General features: G+C 41.8%; 1 protein-coding gene across 1 annotated transcript in view; it reads left to right on the forward strand.

The window, feature by feature from the left end:
• cdh24b (cadherin 24, type 2b) overlaps nucleotides 1-25,346 on the forward strand; it is a gene marked incomplete at its 3' end in the record, with an annotated part of 85,056 nt that extends 59,710 nt beyond the window's left edge. Inside the window, exons 6-13 of the mRNA XM_080503075.1 lie at nucleotides 9,492-9,748; nucleotides 11,150-11,286; nucleotides 14,182-14,303; nucleotides 17,724-17,841; nucleotides 20,564-20,884; nucleotides 23,716-23,923; nucleotides 25,011-25,257; nucleotides 25,308-25,346. Of these exons, the coding sequence (XP_080359201.1) occupies nucleotides 9,492-9,748; nucleotides 11,150-11,286; nucleotides 14,182-14,303; nucleotides 17,724-17,841; nucleotides 20,564-20,884; nucleotides 23,716-23,923; nucleotides 25,011-25,257; nucleotides 25,308-25,346 (1,449 nt within the window). The remainder of the gene's footprint in view (nucleotides 1-9,491; nucleotides 9,749-11,149; nucleotides 11,287-14,181; nucleotides 14,304-17,723; nucleotides 17,842-20,563; nucleotides 20,885-23,715; nucleotides 23,924-25,010; nucleotides 25,258-25,307) is intronic.
• Nucleotides 25,347-25,981: the final 635 nt, after the last annotated feature.

Genomic DNA, 25,981 nt, shown 5'->3' on the forward strand with positions numbered 1-25,981 from the left:
ATCAAAACTGGAGAATCACAGGTGACATGTGTATTCATTTGGTGACTGCGAGCAAAATGGAGAATTGTTTATTTCATATTGAAAGGATGCTTCGACGTATGTTTCCCAAGTCAACACCGATGTGGCCTGAGCAACACTGGAATTTTGAAAACTCTTCACAGGAACTGAATGGTAGAAGTGAGCTTGTGGTCTTAGGTTTGAAGGTTCAAATCCACTGCTGATAGGTTAACAATATTTCTTTCTTTCTTTCTTTCTTTCTTTCTTTCTTTCTTCAATATTATGCAGGTGTTCAGGGAATCCATACACGACTTCTAAAAACATGTAAGATAGGCTCCAACGCTAATAGAATTAAAACAAACAAAGCGTAAAATTAGTGCTGAGCCCCCCCCCCCCCCCACACACCTCGGTTTCCACTCCATTGGGCAAAGAAAAAAAAAAAGAAATGAAATCACCGTTCTTCTTTCTGGGCGTATGTGTGAACGTGTGTATACAAGCGTGCATATGTTCAGGTTGCGTTAATAATGACTCGCATGCCCCGATGTCCGTTTTTGGAGTCCCACAGTTTTTTTCACGCTGTGAAGAATTTTTAAAAGGGGAATGAGTCGATCTGTGTGTCTTTGGAAGGAGGCGATGATACACAGCCGGCCTTGACCTTGCTGGTCATCCTTCTGCCGTGGGGCGGACCTGTTTAAACGCTGATCTACTACACACATTACCACACACACATGCTCACACAGGCAAGTAATGCGTAGAAAGAGAGAGGCACACCTACACAAGGACCAATAAACCATAAGGATGTATCCGTACAGAGGAAAGCATCGATATACAACACTTGACCTCTCAGCTCCCTGCGTTTAACTGCAGGGAAAAAGGGGAAAGAGCTATGTGGAGGCGCAATTGCTCCTCTGAGGAGACGACTGAGAGCGATGTGGTATTCGTCTTTACCTCAGACGGACGTGTCAGATGGGTGGTGGGTGGGAGCTGCAGGAGGGTTAACAGCAGATTAAGAAGGAATAGAGTCAAGAGAGAAGGAGCTGGTGGAAGGATTTGGGAGATTGCTGAGAATATGTGATCGCAAAATGGAGGAGAAAAAGAGGGATGCTTACAGAAAAATTTTTAGGAAGAGAAGCATATGTGCAGAGACAGAGGAGAACATGGTTTCGCCATGAAAGGGTGAGGGTCAGACAGGGACACGTGAGAGAAGCTGGGTCATTAACAGCCTCCAAGTCTGGGGTGTTGAGTGAAGCCGCCTGCTGCTTATCACTGCTTATTTACCATCAGTCCCACAGAGACCCCCCAGCAATAAAAAGATTTCTCTCCTCCCCCCTAGTTTCCCTTTCCTCTATCGCCATCCATCCCATTACCCCTCTTTCCCTTTCCTCATCATAGGTCGCTGTCTTCTCACATTTTGTGGCCCTCTTCCTCTCCCTCTCTCTGACACACACACACACACACACACACACACACACACACACACACACACACACACACACACACACACACACACACACACACACACACACACACACACACACACACACACACATACACACACACACACACACACACACACACACACACACACACACACACACACACACACACACACAGACACGCAGTGCTATGAGATGGGGTGCAAAAAGCACACACATCTACTCGCATCCCCTCCGCACTCACTGGCTCCCTCCCGTTGTCCTCGCACTGTTTTCTATCTGGAGGCCATGTCAGAGAGTGCGTTGTTTGTCTGCGACTCTGACTCATCCCAGGTCTTCCTCATTCGCATTCATGCACACGCATAGAAAGACGCGTATATCCCAGCAGAAAGTGCCACATACTAATGCACATATCAACAATCCATTCACTCGTTTGAAATGAATGTGTTCTTTCCAGCCTCTCGTGCTTTTTCTACTCCAGTGTTTATTGTGTTCCTTTTTGCTCTCAGACTGGCCAGCTCCGCCGTCTTCCCATTATGTACTAATTACACATTGCTCTTAATGAATGTACATATTGTTGCTAATAGATTTTTGATACAGCGTGTGGACAAGGCCACAGTGTAAGTAGCAGGTAATTGAAGAATTAGCATAACACTCTCCAGCAAAGTATCTTCTTGACATTGCTCTGCAGCAGTGCCCCCTAATGGCGAGAGGGTAATGTTTGTGGGCGCTCGAACTGGTGACTTTTGGTTAGGGTTTCCTTGAAATCAATCCACTTATCACAATCTAATCATCTGCTACACTATAAATCAGCAGTGAAATACACAGATAATCATGTCAGGAGCTGATGAAAGCAGTGCGCTACATATAATTCAGGTTTTGTGATGAGACACTCAACTCATTTTCGAATGGTTGGGTTATTTTTTCAAAATTTTGTTCAGATATATTCACTCCCACAGCAATGGAAAAAAAACAAACTTTGTCAACAAACTAGAATAATGTTCTGTTTTCAAAACACCTCATTACAGATGGATCCTGTATCCAGTACAATGTGTACAACAAAGTAGGATCACTAGATGCAACACTATTCATACCACAACATCATTAAACAAATCTGGTGGTATCCCAATTCAGGAGGTTCCCTTTTGAGGTATGTTTTCCGGGTGCTGTGAGTTGTGTAAGCCTGCTATTTGTGAGCCTTTCATTCCTCTTACCTGGGGGACAAGCGAGCTCACGCGTGTGTCAGTTTGTCGTTATTATTTCCATATGCTCTCACTTAAAACGGCTGGCTAATCCTCGGTCACACGCCAGCAGCGCGCCCAGGATTATCTGTGTTTGTTTTCTCACGCAGAGGAGAGATTGTGTTAATCTCCTCAGAGGGGGAAAAAAAGAGCGAGAGAGATGGAGAGAAAGAGAAAAAGAAGGGGAGCGAGAACCCAATGTCTTGCTCAAAAGTTCCGAAAAAAAAGGAAGACACAAGACCTCTGAGAGGGAAATAAGACAGAGACAAGTGACAGAGGGAAAGGGAAGGCGGCAGAGGCAGAACAAAGTCAAAAGGGAGATTTAGTGGCGTCTTTGTTCTCTCGGCTCTGCAGTTGTGCTTGTTGGCAGAAATGTCCAAAGCTGCGTTTGTCATCAGACAAATGTGATGTATGATCTTGATTTCGAATGCAGAAAATCAAAAAAGGATCTCAAGCTGCCAAGGACATCAGGGCGCTAAACACACGCGAGCAGGCACATCGAGGTCTGTACATATACACACTGCACTGGAAACACACATCTGTAGGCGACCACATATGGATGTGCTCACCTGCTTTCATGCTCATTTAGAGAGCTTTTATATTTTCACTCAGTTACAGTACAGCTGGGGAGACTCTCCACCTCTGTGATTTGAAGGCTCACCCTGCGGTAATGTACAGTCACTCACTGTATATGACACACACACACACGCACGCACGCACGCACGCACGCACGCACACACACACACACACACACACACCTCTTCTCAGTCGAGCGTGATGCCTATGGGTGGGCCTCTTTGAGGAGAGATGTATTATGTATTGGCAGTCTAGCATGCAGGTTAGCTAATTAATTTCTGCTAACTCTGAAGCAAATTTAAAAGGGAAATTGTATAGAAATTTGAATTTCAAAAAGGACTGTTGGAGCACCACCATACAGGACACACGAAGGTTACACTTGTAGAGTGTGTGGGTGTGTAAGCGCAGGGCACTTTTAAGTGAAGGTGAGAAGTGTGAATGCATGTATGCAAGCTGATGAGTAACTTTCAAATGTCAGCGTCATAAATAATACCTTAAATGCCATCATGATAATGCTTGTTTTGTCCAACTTAAAGTCCAAATTAAAAAAGAAAAAAGGGTAATGACAGTAAAGGAGGTCATTGTTTTCTGCTTGACAAATGACTGCATTTATCCATTGATCCTCCATCTATAGCCACTTTATCTAATGTATGGTCTGTTGGAGCTGGATCCTTTCTCAGCTGACAGAGGGCAAAAGGGACAGACACAAACCACCAAACACACCTTAAGTCAATTTAAGTTCATGAATTAACACAATCGATCGGTATGTTTTTAAGTTGTGGTAGGAAACTGATGTACCAAGAGGAATCAGGCATAGAATCAACATGCAAACTCCACAAAAAAAGGCTGAGGTAACTGTTCTATGCATGTGTATATCGTCTACAATCACACACACTCATATTCATGCTTATGGGCATTATAGAGTTCCCGATTAACGTCAAATGCATGCCTGTGGGAAAATACTGCAATACAGAGAGAACATGCAAACTCCATAAAGAAAGGCCCCTGTCATCATGATGTGAGAACCGACCATTACACCACTGCGACTCCTGATAAAGGACTAAAATGGTTCAACTTTAAATTGTTCTAAACTATTACGAATTGACATTAAGCTGATGGAGATAGAAAAATCTAGTATGGCCAAACAATTATGTTTTTCAATGTAGTACAAACATTGTACTACCGGTACCTTGAAAAATAATTGTTTGTTCACTTATTTATTACCAATTAATCTCTGCTCCATTATTCAAAGTCTTTCCGGAGACAATCAAGTAATTATGTCCCATACCACCTGTGAAAAACGGTGACTTATATTGTGTCGCCATTGTGTTCTGCAGGTGTTTTAAGCAGTTTATAGCCAAGATGTTTAGATTCTGATCCCTCTTGCAGTTTGAGGAATCTTATCGATCCTAAATCCAAGCTGTGGCAGGGCAGCAACCTCAAGCTTGAAGCCAAAGATATGAGGCAGTGCTGTATTTCCAGTGATGGGAACAGATGGGCTGGCTCTCACACGATGCTGTTCTCAACATCATGGATCTGTCTGGGATCACACGAAGAGACAGAAGATACAAGTTCTGCAAGATGCTTAGAAAGGCCCTGATATCAACAAAAACTGTTACGGTAGAAATACTGCCACTGTAAAGGTAAAGGGTGGTCCAACTACATGTTGATTTCCTTTACACTATGTGTGACATTATTCTTTAATTATCTTAAAATCTTAACTTTATTTTTAGTGCCTTACTAACTTTTCTAGATCACTGAATATGTATGTGGACAGACTCCCAGTAGCGTCTACAGTAGGGGGTATGAAAGACTTGCTGTGCGCATTTTAGTAGAAGTGTTAAGTGCAGGAAAAGGACTTTGGTCACCCGAGAGCCAGCATTGTGCGATAATATAAGAATCAATATGGGTGAATAGCACATTTTCTTACATTTCTACCCTCCTGATAATATCAAATGTATGTTTTGTTTTTTTGTGTTAAACTTTTATTCATGCTAAAAACGTACGTATGCTACTTTGACTCTTAAGAAAGACAATCCTGCAATGTCTGAACAGATGGTGGTGCTGGAGGCTCGGATGGGCATCGTTTTGTTGTGGCTCAGTGGCTTTTTAACTTCCAACTGTTTCTTTTTTTAGTGTTTGTTGGGGTTATTTGTGTTGCTGCTCTCTGGCACTTTATTGTCATTAATCATGCACTTTGCTTAATCTTGCTTGCCTCGAGTTAAAAAGTGATCAAACCATGCAAAAGGTATTTCCTTCCATGCTTCCCACACTTCAATAATTTCATCATCAATGCTTTGCACTCATAATGAATACCGATGTCTATTGATCAGTTTTACAATGTCAGGAGAAAAACGATCTGCCCTGATTGCAGTTTACCATTCACGTCTCCGCTTCCCTCTCGATCTGCGTTACAGCTGCTACAGCCTTGTGAAATCAGCGCTAAGCTATCACTTCAAACCAGGCTAAGTCACAGTCTTAACCTACAGTGACGGTGAAAATCTGGGGATAAACAAAATCAATGTTAGTGTGTTTAATTTCAGCTGGTTAGAAAGACATTTGGAGTTTTGCCGAGGACATTCCAGCATTTAGTGAATGGAGTTTATGTAACTGCTGTGCTATAAATTCTCCCGGTTGCTAGGCACGACAAAATTGCAGTTTGAAAGGGAACATGATATTGCCCTGGTTCGAAACAAGTTCATTTAGTCATTGGAGTTTTGCAGATGTTTGTGGCATCTCCTGCAGCCTCACAGGTCCACTAACATTGCTGCATGTTACCCATATTTGATGTCTGCTTGTGTGTGTGTGTGGGTGGGTGCGTGTCTGTGTGTGTGTGCGTGAGTCAACAGAGCGTTTGAGCAAACATGAACGGGGAAATTTTTCACGAGACCGAAAAACACAAAGGAGAAGAATGGTCGGGCCTCTGTGTGATAAGTGCTCCCTGTGAGGACGTATGAGGGAGAAGAATGAACGTGTGTGTTGTGGTTTTGTCAGAGCTGCCGCACTGCCTCATAGCACAGTCTTGACGGGAGAAAAAGCCAAACTAGGTAGAGGCGGGTGAGTTGGGGATTGGGTGATGAAGTGTGTGAGGTGGCAGAGGAGGGGGAGCAGAGTGATAGAGTGCTGGATGAAGGGAGGGTGGGTGGGTGGGGGGGTGAGGTGATGAGTGTGTGCTCACAGTATAAGTGACACCTCTCCTCCTCAGACAGATTGTCTCTCTCTCTTCTTAATAGGGACCCAGTTAGAGCACCTTCTCCCCTCCATCCACCCTGCACACACACAGGCACTTCGTCTCAATCTCCATCTCTCTATACTCTCTGATAGCTCAACTTGTTTATTTTTTTTCCCCATGGCAGATATTCAACAGATTCCCTGCATTTCAATGCCTTGCAATTCACCCATTTTTATGCATAATTTTTAATCAATCTGTGCATCTTTTCTAAAACTGCTGATTTTCTGTGAAGCAGCTCACGCTGATTTACAGCTCAGAGAAGTGGTAGAAAACAGATCACAAAGGAAGAAGAGAGGCGCTGTCAATACTCTCTCTCCTGGTGGGATCCTCCAAATGATTTTTTTCACCCCCGTTTGAATCTGACAGCAAAAATTGTAAATACCCCGAGAGCTCATTTATCCTCTGTCCAACGTGCATTTCTGTGCCAATCATTCGGAAATTATTCATCCGCACTTGAAGGACACACCAACAGAGGATCTGAGGACGTGCCGTCTCAAACGAACCACTTGTTCTCGGACACACGACTCCCACACACACTAAACCTCAAACATTCATTCTGAACCAAACACAAACACATTTCTGCTCTGGAATTTAATCAACAGCAGGTGTATGTCGGGATGCCTGTGTGAGACGGTGGATGTACGTGATTACTTGTGTGCGCCTGTGCCCTCGCTGACAATCATCTCAGCAAACCAGATCAGAGGCTATCTCTCTGGTAGGAGATGACATGCGATCGCACGGAGGCCTCAGACAAACAGGCTTCATAACTTCTGTGTTGTAAACAATCACCAGGGCCTCAACCTCTATCCCAAATTAAATCTCTTGAACCTGTGAAGATACACGGATACGACGGAATTTGTAATGGTCTTCATAGCCTGGTGTGAGTCTCCTTGGAGATAATAACATCACCATGGTGATGCAGACGTTGTAAACAATGGAAGCATTTTTGTGACAGGACACTGTTGGAGTAAAGACATTTTTACTGGAGGTGTCTGTTTCAAAATGCTCAAAACAAAAGACCCTACACGGGATAGAAAATTAGGTTTTTATCATTCAAATCGGGATTATAAAAAGTTTTCCGTCCATCGCAGGAGTGGTGAAAAGTCATCTTTGACAGGGTTCTTCACAAACTTAAATCATAGAACACACAATTAAAATAACACATACATAATTTCAAAACGTTGTTGCTGAACACTGAAACATTATGTCTCGTTAACCCTTTCACTTCCAGATTTACGTTTAGATGTTTTGGCTTGATGTTATGTACCAAGCATACAATAAGCAGTGATATTCAGGATTGTTAACAGTTTAACAGTTTTTGACGTAAAAACTCATCTGCACATGCTGGTGAATCTTGTCCAGGACTGAGAGGTCAGAGGTCACTGTAATACTTTAATGAGTATGTGTGAGTACATATTCCACCACTCATTTTCTGGCATTATTGATTATTAAGAAGGTTTGGGTATGAGAAGTACAATGCCAGTCTTGGATGGCAACATAGTTGTAAAAGAGCTTTTTTTATTATTATTATTTATTTATCTGTATGAGTCAAATTGAATTATGGACTTAAAGTATCAGTACTTCATTCAAGAACTTTCTAACCAATAAGATAACAACTTAGAAGAACACCAGTAGTAGTGTAGAAGGCATTTCACATTTAAAGCTTGTACATTCTTAAATATTTATACAATATAAGATCCACGGGGTTTGTTGATGTCCAAGGTTAGTTGTGATTGTAAGGTGTGCAAATGAAAATTTCTACCTCAGATGAAAATACAAAAAAAATATTTTCTTTGTTACATTTTTTCTTTACTCCCCAGGGTGAAAAAGACCTGATAATATCATGATATATTAAATGTCACTGACTTACTCTCTCAATAAATTATGACTACTGGTAAAAAAGGGAAAAGGGAGATTGGTTTTGTTTTCCATCAGGGAGAAATCTAATATTTATGGGCTTAATCTGTTTGCATCCCAGCGATACAAGACAGGAGACAATTTGCACCGCCGAGATGAAGGTGAACTTCAGCTCGGCGCCCTACTGTATGTTTTCTAAAAACAAGTTTTACTCTCACATTTCACAAGGTCTGAAAGTACTACCTACATGTTTGCAACATAACAACAAAGCCAACTACCTGCCAGGTTCCCACCAAGACAGTTTCCAGTGTTTTTGCATTCACTTCCATCGAAAACAATACCAGAAGTGAATGAAATATTCATTGCCACAACCCCGAGTGCTGCACATGCATAGACCTACCTATCTGTGCTACGGGAAGATAGCAATGCTAATCTGTGGCTATATAACTCCCACCAATTCACCACAATCCATCTAAACTTTCTGGCAGTCAACTCCACAGTTACATTAACACATGAAGCAAAGCCAAACATCACCTCCAAGTAGTGTCAAACCAACCTTCGCCACAGGAGCTCCGAAGAATCCTTTCAAGCCTTTCAGCTATGGGAAGCTCATTGGCAATGCTGTAACATCAGCACCTCATGAATGCCATTTCCTACTTTGCACAAAACACATCATCTGAACATCCACCCACAACATGCCTTCAAAGTCTCACTTCAAAAAACCCAAATGTCACAACATGTAAAGTCACCGTGATATTCCTCATATCGAATTATTTTCAACTGATTTTGTGGGTGTGTGCCCATTTTTACTGCCGTCGTGAGCGGTTATCTTTTGGAATAATTCATTATTTGCCATCGCTCAGTTTTTGATATGTAATTTAGGAGTAATTTGTGGAAAATGTAGTGTGAGAATTAGTCTAAATGAAAGCACAAAAACAAAATATTGGATCCGATGTTTGCAGCCGTGACATTTGCATAATTTCCTGCTGTTCAAATGTGTCACCATTACTCATTCCACAGTATGTAAATGCCTAAACCTCACTTTGATGACTATACACATCTATATCAAGGTTTTGTGTTTTTTTTTGGGGGGGGGGGTTAACCAATGTGGTGTTACATTGCTAACGCACCTTCTTCCACTGTTCTCCTCAGGCTGTGGACTATGAGAGTAGGAGCTCCTACTCCTTTTCTGTGGAGGTGCTTAATCCCATTGTGGACCCACGCTTCCTCCGTCGTGGGCCCTTTAAGGACCGTGCTTCGATCCGGGTGGCAGTCTTGGACGCTGACGAGCCACCAAGGTTTTCTCGGGCCCGATATCATATGGATGTGTCTGAAAACTGTCCACCAGCCTGCACTGTGGGTCGGGTCAGCGCCGTCGATCCTGATACTGGTTTGACCAACAATATCAGGTACAGTATCATTCCTCTTTTAAAGCTTGTTTCGGTTGTGTTAATCCTCTGGGAAGATTGTGGAATACATCATCACTGGTTTTTTTTGTCAACAAGCTACAAAACCTTATTTAGTACTCTTAAGTGGTCTTTTTTTACATCCAAAGTAGCTCTCTCCTTGGGGTGCAAATCATTAGAGCTCCCCGATCATGACACTCAAGTCACATTACTACAACAATTTTAAAACATTTTGTGATAATGCATGTTGCAATTTATTGCTTTTTTTTCCAGCTGCAAACTATGCCCCCCAAAGGAAAACTTTGTCAACATCCATTTAATGTCATAAAATCAAGTTTTCAATCTGTTCATCTCACTTCAGTCATTTTTATGAAGGCAAAATAAGATTGTAAAGCTGACAGCCACTCCAAAGCTCTCATTAAAATTCTTATAAATGTAGCAGGCACCTGACTATTCATTAAATCTGTGTACTTTTTTTTTTTTTTTAATGAATTACATTTTATAGATTCAAATTAAAATCCATTCAGGAAGACAATCTTTTTTCTGTGCAAAATATTACAACTGCTTTATTCAGGTCTCCCCCCTTTACTGCTGATTTCCTCTGCTCTTGTTGAGTCGGACCAATGTGTGATATCAATGCTGTCACAGAATCCCTGAAAAAGATATTTCAAATATTCACTTGTCATTAAAAGAAAGAAAAATAGTTGGCAGGTGAATCTTTGAAAAAAGAAAGAAAAAAGAGGAGTAATGAGACATAGGACAAATTAATCATTGGTTGCTGGGAGTTATATTTCTTTGTTGTTGTATTTCTGAGCAGAAACGTTTTTATAAACAATCATGCACAGTCAATTCAAACCGAGCTGCTGCGATAAATGAAACTAGACACAACAGTAAGAGCTGACCAAATAAATATAAGCCAAACAAAGTCCCACGCCGTGTTCCTCTGAGCCGGACAGTCGCCACAGATGCTTGTAGGTTCCAGGCTTTTGCTTGTCTTTGCAGAAGGTTTTGTCTCCGAGAGTTTGAGGAGAGGGGAGCAATTTGTCTTGAGAAACCACAGAGAAGCGTGTCCAAATTAAAAATAAAAGTGAGTGTATGGGGAGCAAAGATAGTTGGTATATTCGCAGAGATATTCAGATAACTGGTAGCACTTCAAAAGAGATCCTATCAGCTGCGATAATCTAGCTATATTAATTCTTTGGCCATTTGAATGCCGACTCCTTATCGCTTCCTTGCACACTTGCCCTGTCTGCTTCTTTCACTCTGCACCCCACTGCCATCCCTTCATGCTTCGTCTTCTCTCCACTCTTTCTTTCTGTATTTCTTTCTGCCCTCTCGTTTTACTCACCTTCCTTCTCCCAGCACAAGTATCTTTCTCCACTCACCGTACTTTCTCTTCCTCAGGTTCTCCATTGATCCTCAGTCAGACCCAGAGGCTCTGTTTCGTATCGTCCCAGACACCGGCCTCATCACCACAGCCATGGAACTGGACCGGGAGCGCGAGCACTGGCACAACATTACAGTCATCGCCACCCAGAGAGGTCAGAGGTCCCTGTTTGAACACTACTTAACACTGAGAAATCATCACAGCCTCTTCATTTGAGTATTTTTTTCATCAGAGCCAATATTTTTCACCTCTGACACCTGCAGTAACTGATGAGTAGGTGGTTTAAAGGAGGAAATGGTGTGCAGTGCGGTTTCTCCAAAGCACAGTATCCCAGCATGTGATGCAGCTCACTAAGCAGCTTAGCTCTGGAGTCATCAAGCCATAAGGGGAATGCTGTTTGGCGCCACAAATGGTTTGTTACAGCGTGCCTGGGAATCGATCGATCTATATTGTGTGAGTTATCTGATGCTGCAATAGATCTGTTCTCATAAGGATTCAACTGGAAACACAGAATTAAGTCAACAAATCGAAGACAAGTGCTGCTCTACAGGCACAGCGCGAGAGCAAGAGGGGATGGAAAACACCTTTTAGTTTCAAAGCGAAGGATGCCAAGGTGCAACACACTGAAGCATCTCATAGAATAGATTTTAATCCGGAAAACATCATCAGTATTAAATAGAGGGAATCATAAAATGATAATTTAGTTGCTGTTTTGGCAGCTTTCAGTCAGGATCATGCCATGCTAATTTTGTTAATTGTTTGAAATCGAGCAAAAACGTTAATGAATACAAAACACAGGCATTGGTATCGTTTTTGTATCATGATAAAAACCTGTGAGCGAATATCTGCGGGGAAAGTAATTTTTTTTTAATAAAAGCATTTGAGAGTAGTAAAGAAAAACCCTTAAAGTGATAGCTTGAGAAACAAAACACATTAAAGGAACAGTTGTTGGACAGAGTCGTAAATATAAAAAAAATGTCCATTTGGGACTTTCCAATCATATCTGTAATTCTCATTCTTAAGCCTAAGTTTTATTACAGACTGATACACACAAACAGAAGTAACGCACACAGTTAATCGGGACAACTAAAAACTGCCCGTGTATGAACATGAATTGGGCTCTTATCTGAATTAAAGATAACTTGACATTTAAGTCGTGATCATGTTCTCTGTAGGAGCATATAGCTCATGTAGTTATATAAACCTCCTTTTTTGGTACCACTGAAGGTCTTTGGCACATACAGGTCACTTTCCTCAAACCATCCACCTGCTATACTGATTCATCCAATTCAGAGTTGCAGTGTGGATCGAGCCAATCCCAGTTACTTCTGGGCAAAGAGTTGTAGAGTTTGGTGTTGATGAGGAAAGACTGTTGTTTGTTACTTGTCTGCTCGGAGCATAAGTCTTGTGCCTGATTGCGTACAAACCCTTCATGGTGGCAGATCGCAAAATGGCAGCATGAGTCATGTTAATGGTCAATATATTTTTGAAGAAACTGACAAATGATGTCCTCCTGCTGATGTCGAATGCTGGCTTAGAAAACATACATGTATGGGTTGTTTTTGAAGGCAGTGACAAATAACCTGTTTACTCGTTTTGTTTGGGGTTTGTATTACTGTAAACAGCAGATTCCTCATAAATCCTGGCTGAATTCCAGTAACAATTTGTTGGCAGGTGACAAATCATTATACAAGCGATCCAGGTATTGTTAGAGGATACCATCCAGTGTCTGCTGTGTCCCTGGACAGGAAGTTGTTTTTCCTGCCACAACTTGCTCCGGTCAAAGTTAATCTTTACTTAGAATCTACTCAAGGCTCACTGTGGCAGCAGTGTGTTGTTGGTAGGTATGTGGTGGCAGCACAGTGAGTGCCTGTCTTGAATAATGAGCTCTTGCTAATAAACAGACCGGTGGAGGCTGTGTTGACATAAAGCGCAGTCGGAGTCCTGCCATGGCCACGGGCAGGCCAGCTCAGCCAGTGGCGTTACAGCAAGAGCTCATTTTCAGCTTTTCAATGATAGGAACCAGTTGCTGTCATCCATGACACAATATTACTGCTCTGGGTTTGAGAAGAAGTGTGGGAGTGTTTGTGTGCATGTGTGCGTGTGTGCGTGCGTGCGTGCGTGCGTGCGTGCGTGCGTGCGTGCGTGCGTGTGTGTGCGTGCGTGCGTGTGTGTGTGTGTGTGTGTGTGTGTGCGTGCGTGTGCGTGTGCGTGCGTGTGGGTGGGTGCATGATGGTGTGTTCATTTTACAGAAAATACAGCCAGTGATGTTGCACGTCTGTTTGTCAGGTTAAAAGTGTGTGCTGGTGAGGCCTGTGACATATCAGTCCAAAATGTAGCAGTGAATGTTCAGAACGCTCAGACTGACTTCATGCGTGTCATGTATGGCTTTCAGAACTTCATGTTGAAGTGTGTGTACAGGCAAGTGAATGGGGTGTGAAAAACCATATAACCGATCCATTTAAACTGCATCATTCCTCTGCTTCTCCCCTCTCTTTCTTAAAAACCCACTCTTTGACACTTTTGAGTTGCTTTGGCTAAGAATGGAATAGTGTGATATGGAAAAATCTGACTGATCTGCTAGGGAGACATCAGTTGTACTCCAGCTGGGAGCCTGTGAGCTGCAACACAAGCCAAATGAAACCAAATGTACTCTTGTTTATATAGCCAACTGTGTGCTTGCTAATGTGATCTGAGTGTTGTTGAAGTTTTTGGACAAAGACTGAAATGCTTGATGGTGCCTGTGAGGACAATTGGATGGAATTAATGGAGTGCAAAGTTGTACCCCTGAGTGTGTCGAAAGCGCACTGGTGCTTATTGCAATGGGATTCACGCAATTTTCCACATAAAGCGGTGTGTGTGTGTGTGTGTGTGTGTGTGTGTGTGTGTGTGTGTGTGTGTGTGTGTGTGTGTGTGTGTGTGTGTGTGTGTGTGTGTGTGTGTGTGTGTGTGTGTGTGTGTGTGTGTGTGTGTGTGTGTGTGTGTGTGTGTGTGTGCGTATACATATTTGAAGGTTATATTAAGATGTGCTTCTCTCTTATCTTTTCAGACAATCCCGGCCAGGTTTCCAGAGTTCTGGTTGCAATAGAGACCTTAGACCTGAATGACAATGCACCCGAATTGGATAGACAGTACACAACAGCCATGTGTGACTCATCGTCCATTGGGCAGGTCAGTATGTGTTTCAATGAATTTTTGAGGTCAGAGGTTTTGTAGGTAATAAAAACAAAAAAATCTGAGAACTACAATTTCAACCCCTTATTTATGTATATAGTGTGTGTGTGTGCGTGTGTTACAACGTCTTATGTACGCCAGTGGTGTTCTTGGTTCTCAAATCCTGGTTCCCCCATGGATAATATAAAAATCCCTCAATGGTTTTCATCAATCTTGTCTGTCTATTCACATTCATGGTGCATTTCTTCACATGAGCACCTAACCAGAGCACCGATCCTCTCCGGTGTCATGGGCTGAATTTTGGCCCTAATGTGCCTCTGTATAAAACAATAAAACATAGATGACATGTCACAAGTTCTGCTATTGTTTTCAGCCATCACCTTGGGGACAATTTCCTCCAACTGCATTGTGCTACTGCTTTCTTCTCTGCTCACGCTCTTTGAAAGGTTGCCAGTTGTGCTGATGATTGTAATTTTTCAGGACGATGTAGGCAGAATTCATACAGTTATACTGTCTACATATAAGGTGTTTATGACACATTATTGAGTTCAGCTCACCTGCCTGCTGGGACTCGGAGCCCAACACACAGTCACATTGATTACATATATAAAAGTGAGTAAAATGCAGCTCAATGTACAATAAAATAGGTTTCTGCTTTGTCAGAACTGTATGGACAGAGTTAGTACCAAAGGCTCACAACTTTCTTCAAAATGTCAGTTGCAGTCTATTTGTCTGATTTTCCAGGTTGTTATCTGACTTATACAAGTAGAACATTTTTAATTCATACGTACTGATGACTTTGAATATATATTTTTTTCAATTTGGAAAAGTTAAAGTTATAATAATCAGGTTAAAGAAAATGATGGCTTTAGTTTGACTGACTACCTGTGACTTCTTAAACTGTATTTTGTGTTTAGCTGCTCCGAGCAGCTGCCAAGCACTCAAAGAAAATTATAATAACTGATGCCCACAAAGCAAAATAAGGCTATAAGAACACAGCAGCACATTTTCAGGTAGCTGTCTCCTCCGGGCTGTAATTTAAGAAATGGCAGTTAGAGAAAATGGTAGAGGTCAAGCTGAGGTTTGGAGGACTGAGAATCCTTTCAAAGACTGTTGCTGATGGGATTGCGAGAAGGCAAATCAAAACTACCTTTTAACTGCAAAACATGGAAGCAGACTCTGGAGTGACGGTGTTCTGTTGTACTCTGCACAATGAGTCATCAGAAGAACATTTCTTCTGCATCCTGCACATTCAACTTCAGAAATGTGCAAACTGTCATCTCAACCAAACCGACATGCCTTTTTGAGAACAAACCATGTGGCTTACTTTGCTACAATGGAGCATGTGGCCACAATGAGGGGAAAAAAAGTGGTAAACCGTCTGACGTGGGGGTTAGTCCTAACTAACGAATTAAACATACTTTATAAATCCCCTTGGGATGGAGTCTTGCTCATATTGATAACCTGTCAGCTGTAGGGTTTAAACCTGTGAACTCCCGATCCCAAATCTGCTTCTCTAACCTCTCGCCCACTGCAATACACATATCATTTTGCTGGTCGAGGGAAGAATGGAGTCAATAAAACTGCAAATTGTACAATCAAACATCCCACTGTCTGCAACAAACAGGATAATAATGCTCGTGCTGAGCATCTTTAAACCCACAGTGGAATCCCTCAAGAGGCATACATTGAAGGCTTCACCCAAAAGGTCCCTTGACAGAATGACTGAATCAAACAGGGTCAAAAGAATCTCTTAAACATTTGTTTAAGAGGAATGTGTGAAGATTCCACAACATCTGAAATACTGCTATAAAATCTTTTCAACATGTGCTCTGTACATTTTGGGATCTTAAGTACCAATTATGAGAAATACTACAAGCTTTTGTTATTCATTGCTGCAAAACACTGGTAATGAAGGCTGAATTGTTTTTTTTTTCCAATGACCTGTTGAAGCTATTCAAAACTGGTAAAATTTTAAGTGGGCTGAAAATGATGTCGCTGTAAAGTCTGGACGATTGGCAGATTATTATTTAGTCTAAGTTTTCAATAACAAGGTCATCATGTCAATCGCATTCATTCATTCAATTCAAACTGTACTGGCTTCACAAAGAAGATTCAAGTACGTGAAAACAGAAAAGATGCATGTAAGGACACAAATAATGCAAAGCCACACTTATTCAAGGATGAGCGCATATAGAGAGCATGAATTAAAAAAAAAAAAATAAGCTGCATTTATTCAGATACAGCAGTATACAGCTCTGGTGTTTCCATTCACCATGCAACCAGGTGAATCGTCCATGGCCTGTTATCAGAAGGTAGCAGCTATTCACATTATAATTAAACTTGAGCCGCTTCTCAAGCCGTCTCCTTCCTTCCCGCTATCCTTCATGCTTTATTTGTGCTCGTGTCTGTTTTTCTGCATCACGGTTTTCTTACTTGATCCTGCCTCAATTATAGAAATCATCCTCAATCTCGCTTCAGAAACTACATTTTCCCTCGTCCCCTTCATCCTCAGTCGTCCAGGCTGGCTCTATCTCTGTAACTCAGTATCTTGTCCCATCTGTTGTTTTTGCCTTTGTTTTTCATCGCCCTGCTTGTGTCGTCACTAAATCTGTGATTCTATGGCAACGACGATGATTTCTTTTCGCCTGTGATGTTCACATCCGTGTATCTGTACCGTGTTACTTGAATGAGCCAGAGACGGTTCAAGAACGAAAGCTTGTGATAACTTGAGACGTGTTTGGTTTGTGCATGAACGTCTCTGTCTGACAAGTCATTTGGCAAAACGCATTTGAATATTCACGCGCAGCGACTGATAACATAATGCGACTGTACATAGCAAATCTTCTCGAGGCCTAGAGACACTGACTGACTAACTCAGAGAGCATGCGGCACCCTTCATCCCTGCTTTCAGTCTTGTAACCAGCACTCGAAAGCTTCCCTGAAAGAACCTCTTGCATCACGGCGACCAGCATTTTTCATTAAAAAGAAATTACCCATCAGCTCAGGCTGTTGGAGATTTCTTTAAGATTAATTTTGTGCTGATTGCCAATGAGGATTTTATTTTTTTTCGCGGATGCTCTTAATGAATTGAAAGCCACTCTGAACTGTATTTGTGAAAGGCAATTCATGTCAAATGCAGTTATTCATTTTATGCGAGTATCAGACACAGTTTGTTTGTGCCTCCACGCTAATTGTTTGGCTTGTTTTGATTCCTGCCAACGTCGGCTAATGGTTTGCAGCTAGAATCGCTCCCTGTTTAAGTGTTTTTCCTATTTGCTTCATTTCGTCTTTTTTTTTTCCGCTTCTGTGTGCATTCCTCATGCACGCACTCGCACACGTACACACACAAACACACATTCACACCCTCCCCCTCACATCACCCACTCTCCTCTGCTCTCTATCTCTATGTTTCAGGTGGTGCAGGTGTTGCGAGCGATTGATAGAGATGAGGGAGGGAATGACAGCACTGTGTATTTCAGCATCCCTCCGGAGTCCAGCGCTGCCCGCAACTTCAGCGTCAGGGACAGCGGTGGTAGGCACTCAATCTTTCCTTCTCCCTGTATTTCTCTTAATTCCTTTTTTTTTTGGTCCCTTGGCAGGCACACTGCTGTTTCCCCTACTTTTTTTTTTTTTTTAAGACTCTTAATCCCACATATTTTCAACCGCCTTTCTTTTCCCATCTTTGTCTTTCCTCCCATTCTCTTTCTTTTTACCTTTCTCTGAAACCCTCTGCCTCTCTAACTCCCCCTTCCCTTTTTTTCTGTCTCTGCCTCTCTCTTGTGCCATCCATCTCCCAACTCTGGTGGCCCCATTGTTTTGCTTTGTTATTCTCCCCTCTTTTGTCCGTCCCTTCTGTTTGCCTTCTCATTTCCCCTACATCCATCGTCTCCTCACGACTACTACATACTCTTACTGTTTCAAATGAAAAGCTTTTGAAGAAATCAAGTCTGCATCATTTAATTCACTTCAACTGAATGAAATTTAGCTACTTATTATTTGTTTCTAGTACATTCTGTGTATTTCCTTCTTTTCTGTCCCTTTGTCCAGTAAAAATACCCACTTATATTGTGAAGTTGAACACAAAACAAACCTTCTAGCAAATAGCTGCTCTGATCATGGCTATGTTTTTTTTTTTACTTATTCAGAGCTTGAAAGATATAACATTTTTGCATTCACCAGCGGTTTGTGCTAAAGATTGATTTGACATTTGCTCAGAAATAAACAAATAACAGGCCCTTGAATGTTTTTTTCAATCGAGAACAACATGTAGACTTTTCTTACGAGTTCACTGTCAATGTTTTGCACCAAACCTCTCTGTATACTCAAGGCACACCAAATATGATGAATAAAACCAATTGCATCTTCTTTTTCTCTTTTCATTATTTTGCAACTGGCAGCAGGTACTGTGCAGTACAGGCATGATTACAACCACTAGGACTGTTCTTCTCTTTCATTTTGCTATCATGTTGATGGATTGCTGCCAACAAATGTTGTGGAATAGTGTGAAACTGAGGAAGCTTTACAGCCTATATGTGCTACACATTTGAATTGATGGGCAATAACTGCAAAACAAAACAATGTTCCATGAGTGGTTAAAAGCTCTGCAGAATACTTTTATGTGTTTATGCATTTTTGCTGATCTGTCTCGGTTTGAGAGCTCAGGATGTAGTGAGACTGTTGAAATGTCCAATATTATATTGTGTAAAATTATAATGGCTTTGCAAGATACCTCTATGTATATGGGTATTAGTTAAATGCAATGCTTTGACAGATGATTTTATACTTTTTTCTACAGTATTCTACCTTTCACTGTCATAAGAGTGTGCATGCCAATGGCAACATGCAATATTTCACGCTGTACTGCCTTGATTTAATTTGGATACAGTTAGGAAACTATCCATCCTTTGTAAGTCATAACATGTAATGGTGCAATTGCATAGAATACAACAATGCTCATGTAATGCATATGTGGGCAATGTTGACTGATGCGTAACTGGAAATATTTATACAGGTTTTGTTTAATCTAATATTCCTTACTTTAATCATTATCAGCACAACCCTACAAAGTCACCAGGGGCAGGTGGGCTGGGTACTGTTTGGATGTCTTTGGCACCAAACTGGCTACCAGCCAACTAATTGTTCGAAAAGCGGGCACAACAGTGATGAATGAACGGGGACTGTTTGGATCATGCATCAGTAGGATAAACTTGCTGACATGTGAAATCAAAGGGGGGCTTTGATGTGTCATCCAACACAACAGAGCAGAAAAATTGGAAGATCATGCTCGGTCTCCATATGGACAGCTTGTTTGACAGAAGCATGCCAAATTATTGGCTTTGTTGTGGAAAAGACACTGATTTGCTCTGTGATTTGAATGAGACTTTCATACGCCTTTTTTGCACAACTTTGCGATGTCATTCATGCTGACGTAACACTTCCCATATGTCTTACCGTTCATGGCCTTGCATAGTTAATTGACGAAAAACTCTCCCCATCACAGATATTTGACAGTTCAAGATTCAGATCAATAGGTCATTGTCTTTTTATTTGTTGCCTGTGTCCATGAAAACTGTTATATATCCACTCACAGTTTATAATGATCATCACAATGAGTGGAACTTACGATGATGTGAAGTAAATGAAATTGTTTTGATATTATATCTCTATTGTGTTGTTAACAAGTACAAGCCGACAGGTGTGAGAGACTTGGAATGGGACGGTGCCCCAGTGCAGATGGATATAATGGCAGTACATTACTCAAACCATATTTCAGATGCTAGTTTTAAATGTGAAAGTATATTAGACTTAAAGTTAAAGTTTTTCAGCCAATTGGGAACCATAAATCAGTGTGGCTACAGCAAGAAGGAAACCACTATCAGTACTATCTGAGACTCTAATGATGGATTCATATTACCACAAATTAGTATCATTGTTATTCTGTCATGAAGTCAAACAAAGTCAAACTATAAAAGTTTTGAAATGAAACAAGAGGAAAAAATAGACCTGAAATTGCTAAGGTGGATGTTTATTTTCCTTATTTGTTTCTTGTTTCTTTTTTTTTCTTTTTTTGCATAAATCAGTCCCTCGATGATGAGGATCATGAATTTCTAAACATGAACACAGCAATTTTGGAGTGTAATTTCACAAATTACAACAACCTGCAGCTATTCAGCACAGAAATGAAACAAATAAATCCAGGAATTTACCAGTGAATGAATCACAAGTGTTTTTCTACCCTGCCTGTCCTCTTTCAGGCCCGACTGCCAGCCTGGTGCTGCTGTCCCAGCTGCAGCCGCTGTCCCGCTCCTCAGCCTCCACCTTGACCCTCTACGTGCCGCTCGTCCTCCGAGACGGAACGTCGGGGCTCACCAGCACAGCGACGGTCACCGTGTCCGTCTGCCCCTGCCTCAGGGGAGGGGCCCGGGCGGGGGAGAAAGAGAAGAACAAACAGAACGACGGCGAGTGGGACTGGGAAAGAGAGGCCGTGTGTCTCCCTCAGCAGTCGACGCTGCCTTCCCCCGGGCTCAGCACTGCCGCCCTGCTGGCTATCCTGGCTTGTGTTGCGACACTATTGGGTAAGTACTTTGATGTATGGATCGATAGTTTGTGCACAAACATGCAGGGAAAAAAAGATGGTGAAGGACTAGTTAAACCGCAGCAGTGTAATATGAATGAAATTATATTGTCCCATGGAACATGCTTACTTATTTAAATTACAGCAAGGATTCTCAGTATTATATATCCACTGAAGACATATAGTTTAGATTTACTGGCTATAAAGGGGTTTTAATGCTAATCTATAAATAAAAAGTTGGGTTAATCGCATTTAGGGCTGTTTACCCTCCTCTGCATTCCTGAATGTTTAATCTGCATAGGAAAATAATGAAAGCACCAGCGTAAATATTTCTCTTAATCACAGCCGCTCAGTAGCAAGGTTTGCTTTTCCTTGCAATTTTGGTCCAGTTATTTCCTCCGGCAAGGTCAGCGCTAATCACGGCTAAAACAACAATTCAGAGTGATTATCTGGGCCCTCCGGTTTTTGATGGCAGCTAATAAAATGTCACCGCCACCTCTGCAGGAACTCAAATGCTCAATTGGATAATGTCTAGGTGCTGAGAAAGCTTTGGCTCATGGCCAGCATCATTGTCATTTCTATTCAGTCCGTTGGATCACTTCTCATGCCCTGTTGATGGAAGCATTATCATTCTGGAAGAGGGCAATTCAATCAGGACAGAAACGTAACATGGCGTGAAGGTGATCGTGTGCAGTGCCTTTGCTGGCGTTAGGAATTACGATCTCGAAGTGACAAGGGAATGCAATATTGCAGGGAAATATGTGAAAGTTTATAGTGTTTGCTTCAAGTTTATGACTTTAAAATAGAGATTTTATGTTGTTCCAGGGCTATTTTGTTTTCCTTCCCGATGAGAGGTCCATTTTTATCCCAAACAGCATAATTGGACTTTCCATAAAATGCCAAATGTTTCTCCAGAAGCTTTGACAATCGCTCCATCAGTATCCCATCTGTTTATTAAAAGGGAGCTTGGCATACGTATGGTGCACATTGAGCCATTTAGTCGCCACCCGTTTTGTGTATAGAGGCTCATACTAATGGAGGAATACCTCCACAAAAAGGCATGAAGGTGATCCCGCAAACTATTATGAAAGGTGAGACTTTTCCTCTCATTTATGAGATCACTGGATTAGTTCCATGTAAATCAAATAATGCAACCTCCAACAGCATCAAGGCTGTAGATTAACAACTCAGCCACAAGCACATATGCATACACAGTAATATAATAATGTGTTGACTGCCTCCACCGAAACAGCGGTAGTGCAATCAAAGCACAGCAACTAGAACTAATCATGATTAGGATTTTTCACAAGCTCCAACTTTTTGTGCTGATAAGAGTGTTAGTTGTTGTGAATTTACTTTCGGAATTGTTTGATGCTAAATTATCCTGACTGGGGAACCAGATACCGTTAGAGGCTCTGTTTCTGAATCAATCGCCTTAAAAAGTGTACAGTTGAGAAAAACTATCTTACTATATGAGCATTATACAGATGAATCAATCACTTAATGTATATGAGCAGTGATTATTTTGAGTCAGAAACTCTATTTTCCACTTTTGTAAACAAATTAAGGACGGCAACAGAATGGAGGAGACTCCGTCCAAACCTTGGTGCATACAGCGATACCTTTTTAGGGTGTTCAGTGTAGGTGCTCTTCCAAAATAGATCTCATGTGGTCCAGTTTAAATGGAGCAAGAATCAGAATGCAGCAAGGACCTGAGTGATTTTAAACAGATTTCATGATGCTCTTTTAAAATCCTGCAGACATGATACAAAGCTTTTTAGTTGTTCTCAGCTAATAAGAAGTACCAGCACAATGGTTCTGTGGCATCATTTAGTGTAAATGAGCTATCAAATAGTAATTTCTTCTACATTTTGTGGTATTTCCATTTCCATTTTTTGGTGGAACAATGTTGAGCAAACCGAAATTAAGAAAGTTTCTTTAATGTTTTCATTTGGAACTGCACATGTGAACACATTATAAAGTGTTATCCCTTTTCTGACTTGAAATCCTAAATTTATGTTGATTGTTCAATGAATAAATAAGGCTATAATAAATTACTTGCTAAAAAGCTGATGTTACAAATCGCTATGAAATTTGCCTATGATGAGACAGTTGGGGTGTTGTAAGGGCTGGTGTATCTCAGCAAAGTTCTTTTCTCCTACTTGCTTGTTTTTGAATTTTTCTTCATGAACAGACTGTCAATGCCATAATATTTGAGATTTTTTTTGAACGTGTAATAGATCACTTTTGGTATGAGGTCTTGATGGCTATCGTACATTATAGATAAGACCAACATTTTTGAAGAATTCTACCATCAAGTATTTACTGTATGAAAACAACAACAATTATATTTTCATGCCAGTCAGACCATTACAGATCAATGCCATGTTTCTGTATGGATTTCCTAGGTATTCTTGTTGAATAGTTGTCAAATAGCTACAGTACATAGCTTGGCTTTTTGCCTCAGCCATGGGTCGAATTCAGTTCTCTACTTTGGGAATATGGAATTAGAGTCATCGAGTCATGGGAGACTAAGGCGCCCATTTGGCTGGCTGGAGCTCAAAGTCAATTACAGAGTGGAAGCTTGCAGCCTGCTGATATGATATACCAGCCCTCTAACCCAAGGCCTCCTCTGTATTGGCTTTGTATCCATGTGTTACACCTCTTTGTCTCCATGAATTTTTCCTCCCATGTCCACACCCCCTTCTTCCTCCTTCCCTTTATTTCCCCCGTGACTTCTGCCCTCTTTCTCTCTTGTTCATCATTCTTTTTTTTCCAATTTCTCCCCTATGCCTCAATATCCTTTGTTCCTGCTGCCACCCCCCTCGATAGCGGTGAGCGCCCTATCATTGTCTCTACGCCGTCAGAAGCGCGACTCCTTGTCACCACTGGAGGAGGATGACGTCCGTGAGAACATCATAACGTATGATGACGAGGGCGGAGGCGAGGCCGACACTGCTGCTTTTGACATTGCCGCCCTGCAGAGTGCCCCGCACAGCTCACGTTCACGTGGCTATCGCACGCTTGACAGCAGGAATGTGTAAGTAGGCATGAGGGGTGTGTGGGAGAGTTTGTTTACATGTGGTAAGACGCATGTAAGGGTTGTTGTTTAATTACATCAAACCGCTCCGTTGGACTCTCATTATACGCTAAAAGGGAGACACTAAGGAAACAAATTTACCCCTTTGGAGTGAAAGCTTTTATCGCAGTCCAGCACTTAGCCGATCCACTTAAATAACTGATTGAGCCGTAACTCCCAGGTCAAAATCAGTTACCAATCAAAACGCTGAGACAGAAGGCTATCAAGCTCTGCAGTCCAATGAGACCACTTTGTTTTGTTCATTTTGTTAAAGCTCCTTTATGTTCTGTTACATCAGAGAGTTGTTTGCACCCACTTTGATGTTTCTGGGAAACATTGTTATTGCCTTTGGACTAATAATTAGCTCCTGAATTCATGCAAGCCATATGGAGGGGCCATAAACAAGTACAAAGACTGTCCTTAGTTTTATCGAAAATTGCTCCTTGCAATTTATAGGGGTGAACAAAGCAAGAAAACCTTCCTTCTAAATCAAATGCAATCCACTGTAATATCCCCTATCCCCACCTGTGTATAACTTTTAATCTTTTCTTTTTGTTGACACTGTGTCACAGAGGAGTTGATTGTTTTTAGATGTTGGATTTTGCCCAAAAACTTGGAAGCAGCTTCACGGGTCTTTTGTAATATAGTCTCCATAGGATACGCCATACTGTACTCTCTGGATTAAAAGTGGGGGATAGTTTAACTTTGGCCACTTTGAAAATATCTGAGGAAGTCCACAAACTTCATGAAGGTCAGGAGTACATAGGACTACACCTCCCCAGCACCCCAAACCCCCAAACCCATTTTAATTAGTTACTTGGTTCACTTGTTTATCTTCTCCCAAGATGACCCTGTACTCCAGCAGAATACCTGATCATGTGGATATGATGCTACACGGTGTGACAGCACCACATCATTCGGTCTCAAAATGAAAAGAGAAAATGTTCCAGGGGAACATTAGCTGGGATCCATGTTAGTCATCCCTGATGTCAGAAAATGTTCAAATGTGACACTATATTGAGGGTCCATTCCGTGTTGTGTCTTTCAGTCGTTACTCCCATCGTGGTCAAGAAAAAAGTCGCACTTACAGCTGGGCTCAGAATCCAGGTATGGATCACAACTACTCAACACCCGGGGGACCCCTTTATGGCCGCCTCTGCTACAGCAGCCACACATTACCAGTTCTGCGTCGTGCACCGGGCGGGACATTTGAGCCAGGCCTGGCCGAGCTGGCATATCGCTTCCCTGGAGGCTTGCCGGACCACTCTCTGGTCATCCAGAACCAGGGAGCCATGGTCGGACCAATGGAGTCTGGAGCGGTATACATAGCTCCCACGGACATCAGCAATGGGAGCCGAACGGGAAGTCGCACAGGAAGCCGTGACGGGACAGCACCACAAAGTGGCATGAGCACATCAGACGGGGGGACGCCGAGGACCAGTGACAGCCAGGACAGAGGAGGAGGGACGAGGACTGCAAGCAACTGCACAGAGGGGAGCAATGACGAGAAAGTTAACCACTGTCAAGATGTGGACTGGGTAAGAATGACAGAGAGCCTACGTTCACATCATTTGTTCAGATGTTCTGTAGTTCTTCTGCTTTGTTTCAAAGGAGAGCTTAATGCACAATTTTTTGGGGGAAAGAAAGATTAATTAATGAGAAAAGAAAAAATGTATGGGTACTAAATTGGAGTAGTTATGTAACTCTTCTCTTTGATCCAGTCCAAAGAGACTTGAGAGAGATGATGAGCCTTAGCACTTTACTTAGCAATGTTGTCTGTAGCAGTCAAAGCAGTGATTTTGTGGGATGAACTGTAATTATATAACTAATGATGACATGCCTGGTGCATCTACTGCATCGTGCCTATTCGGGTGCATGATGCAAATTGTCTATATTATAGACTAGTGAAGCTAATCTGACTAATGTTTGCATTTTACTCTGCTGCATGATTACTTATGTGAGAAGGTAACTACATGTTCAAGCAGAGGGAGAAAGTGGTAGATTTCACATGAAATCCTG

This window comes from Blennius ocellaris (assembly GCF_963422515.1).
Source record: "Blennius ocellaris genome assembly, chromosome: 10".
NCBI classification, from domain to species: Eukaryota; Metazoa; Chordata; class Actinopteri; order Blenniiformes; family Blenniidae; genus Blennius; species Blennius ocellaris.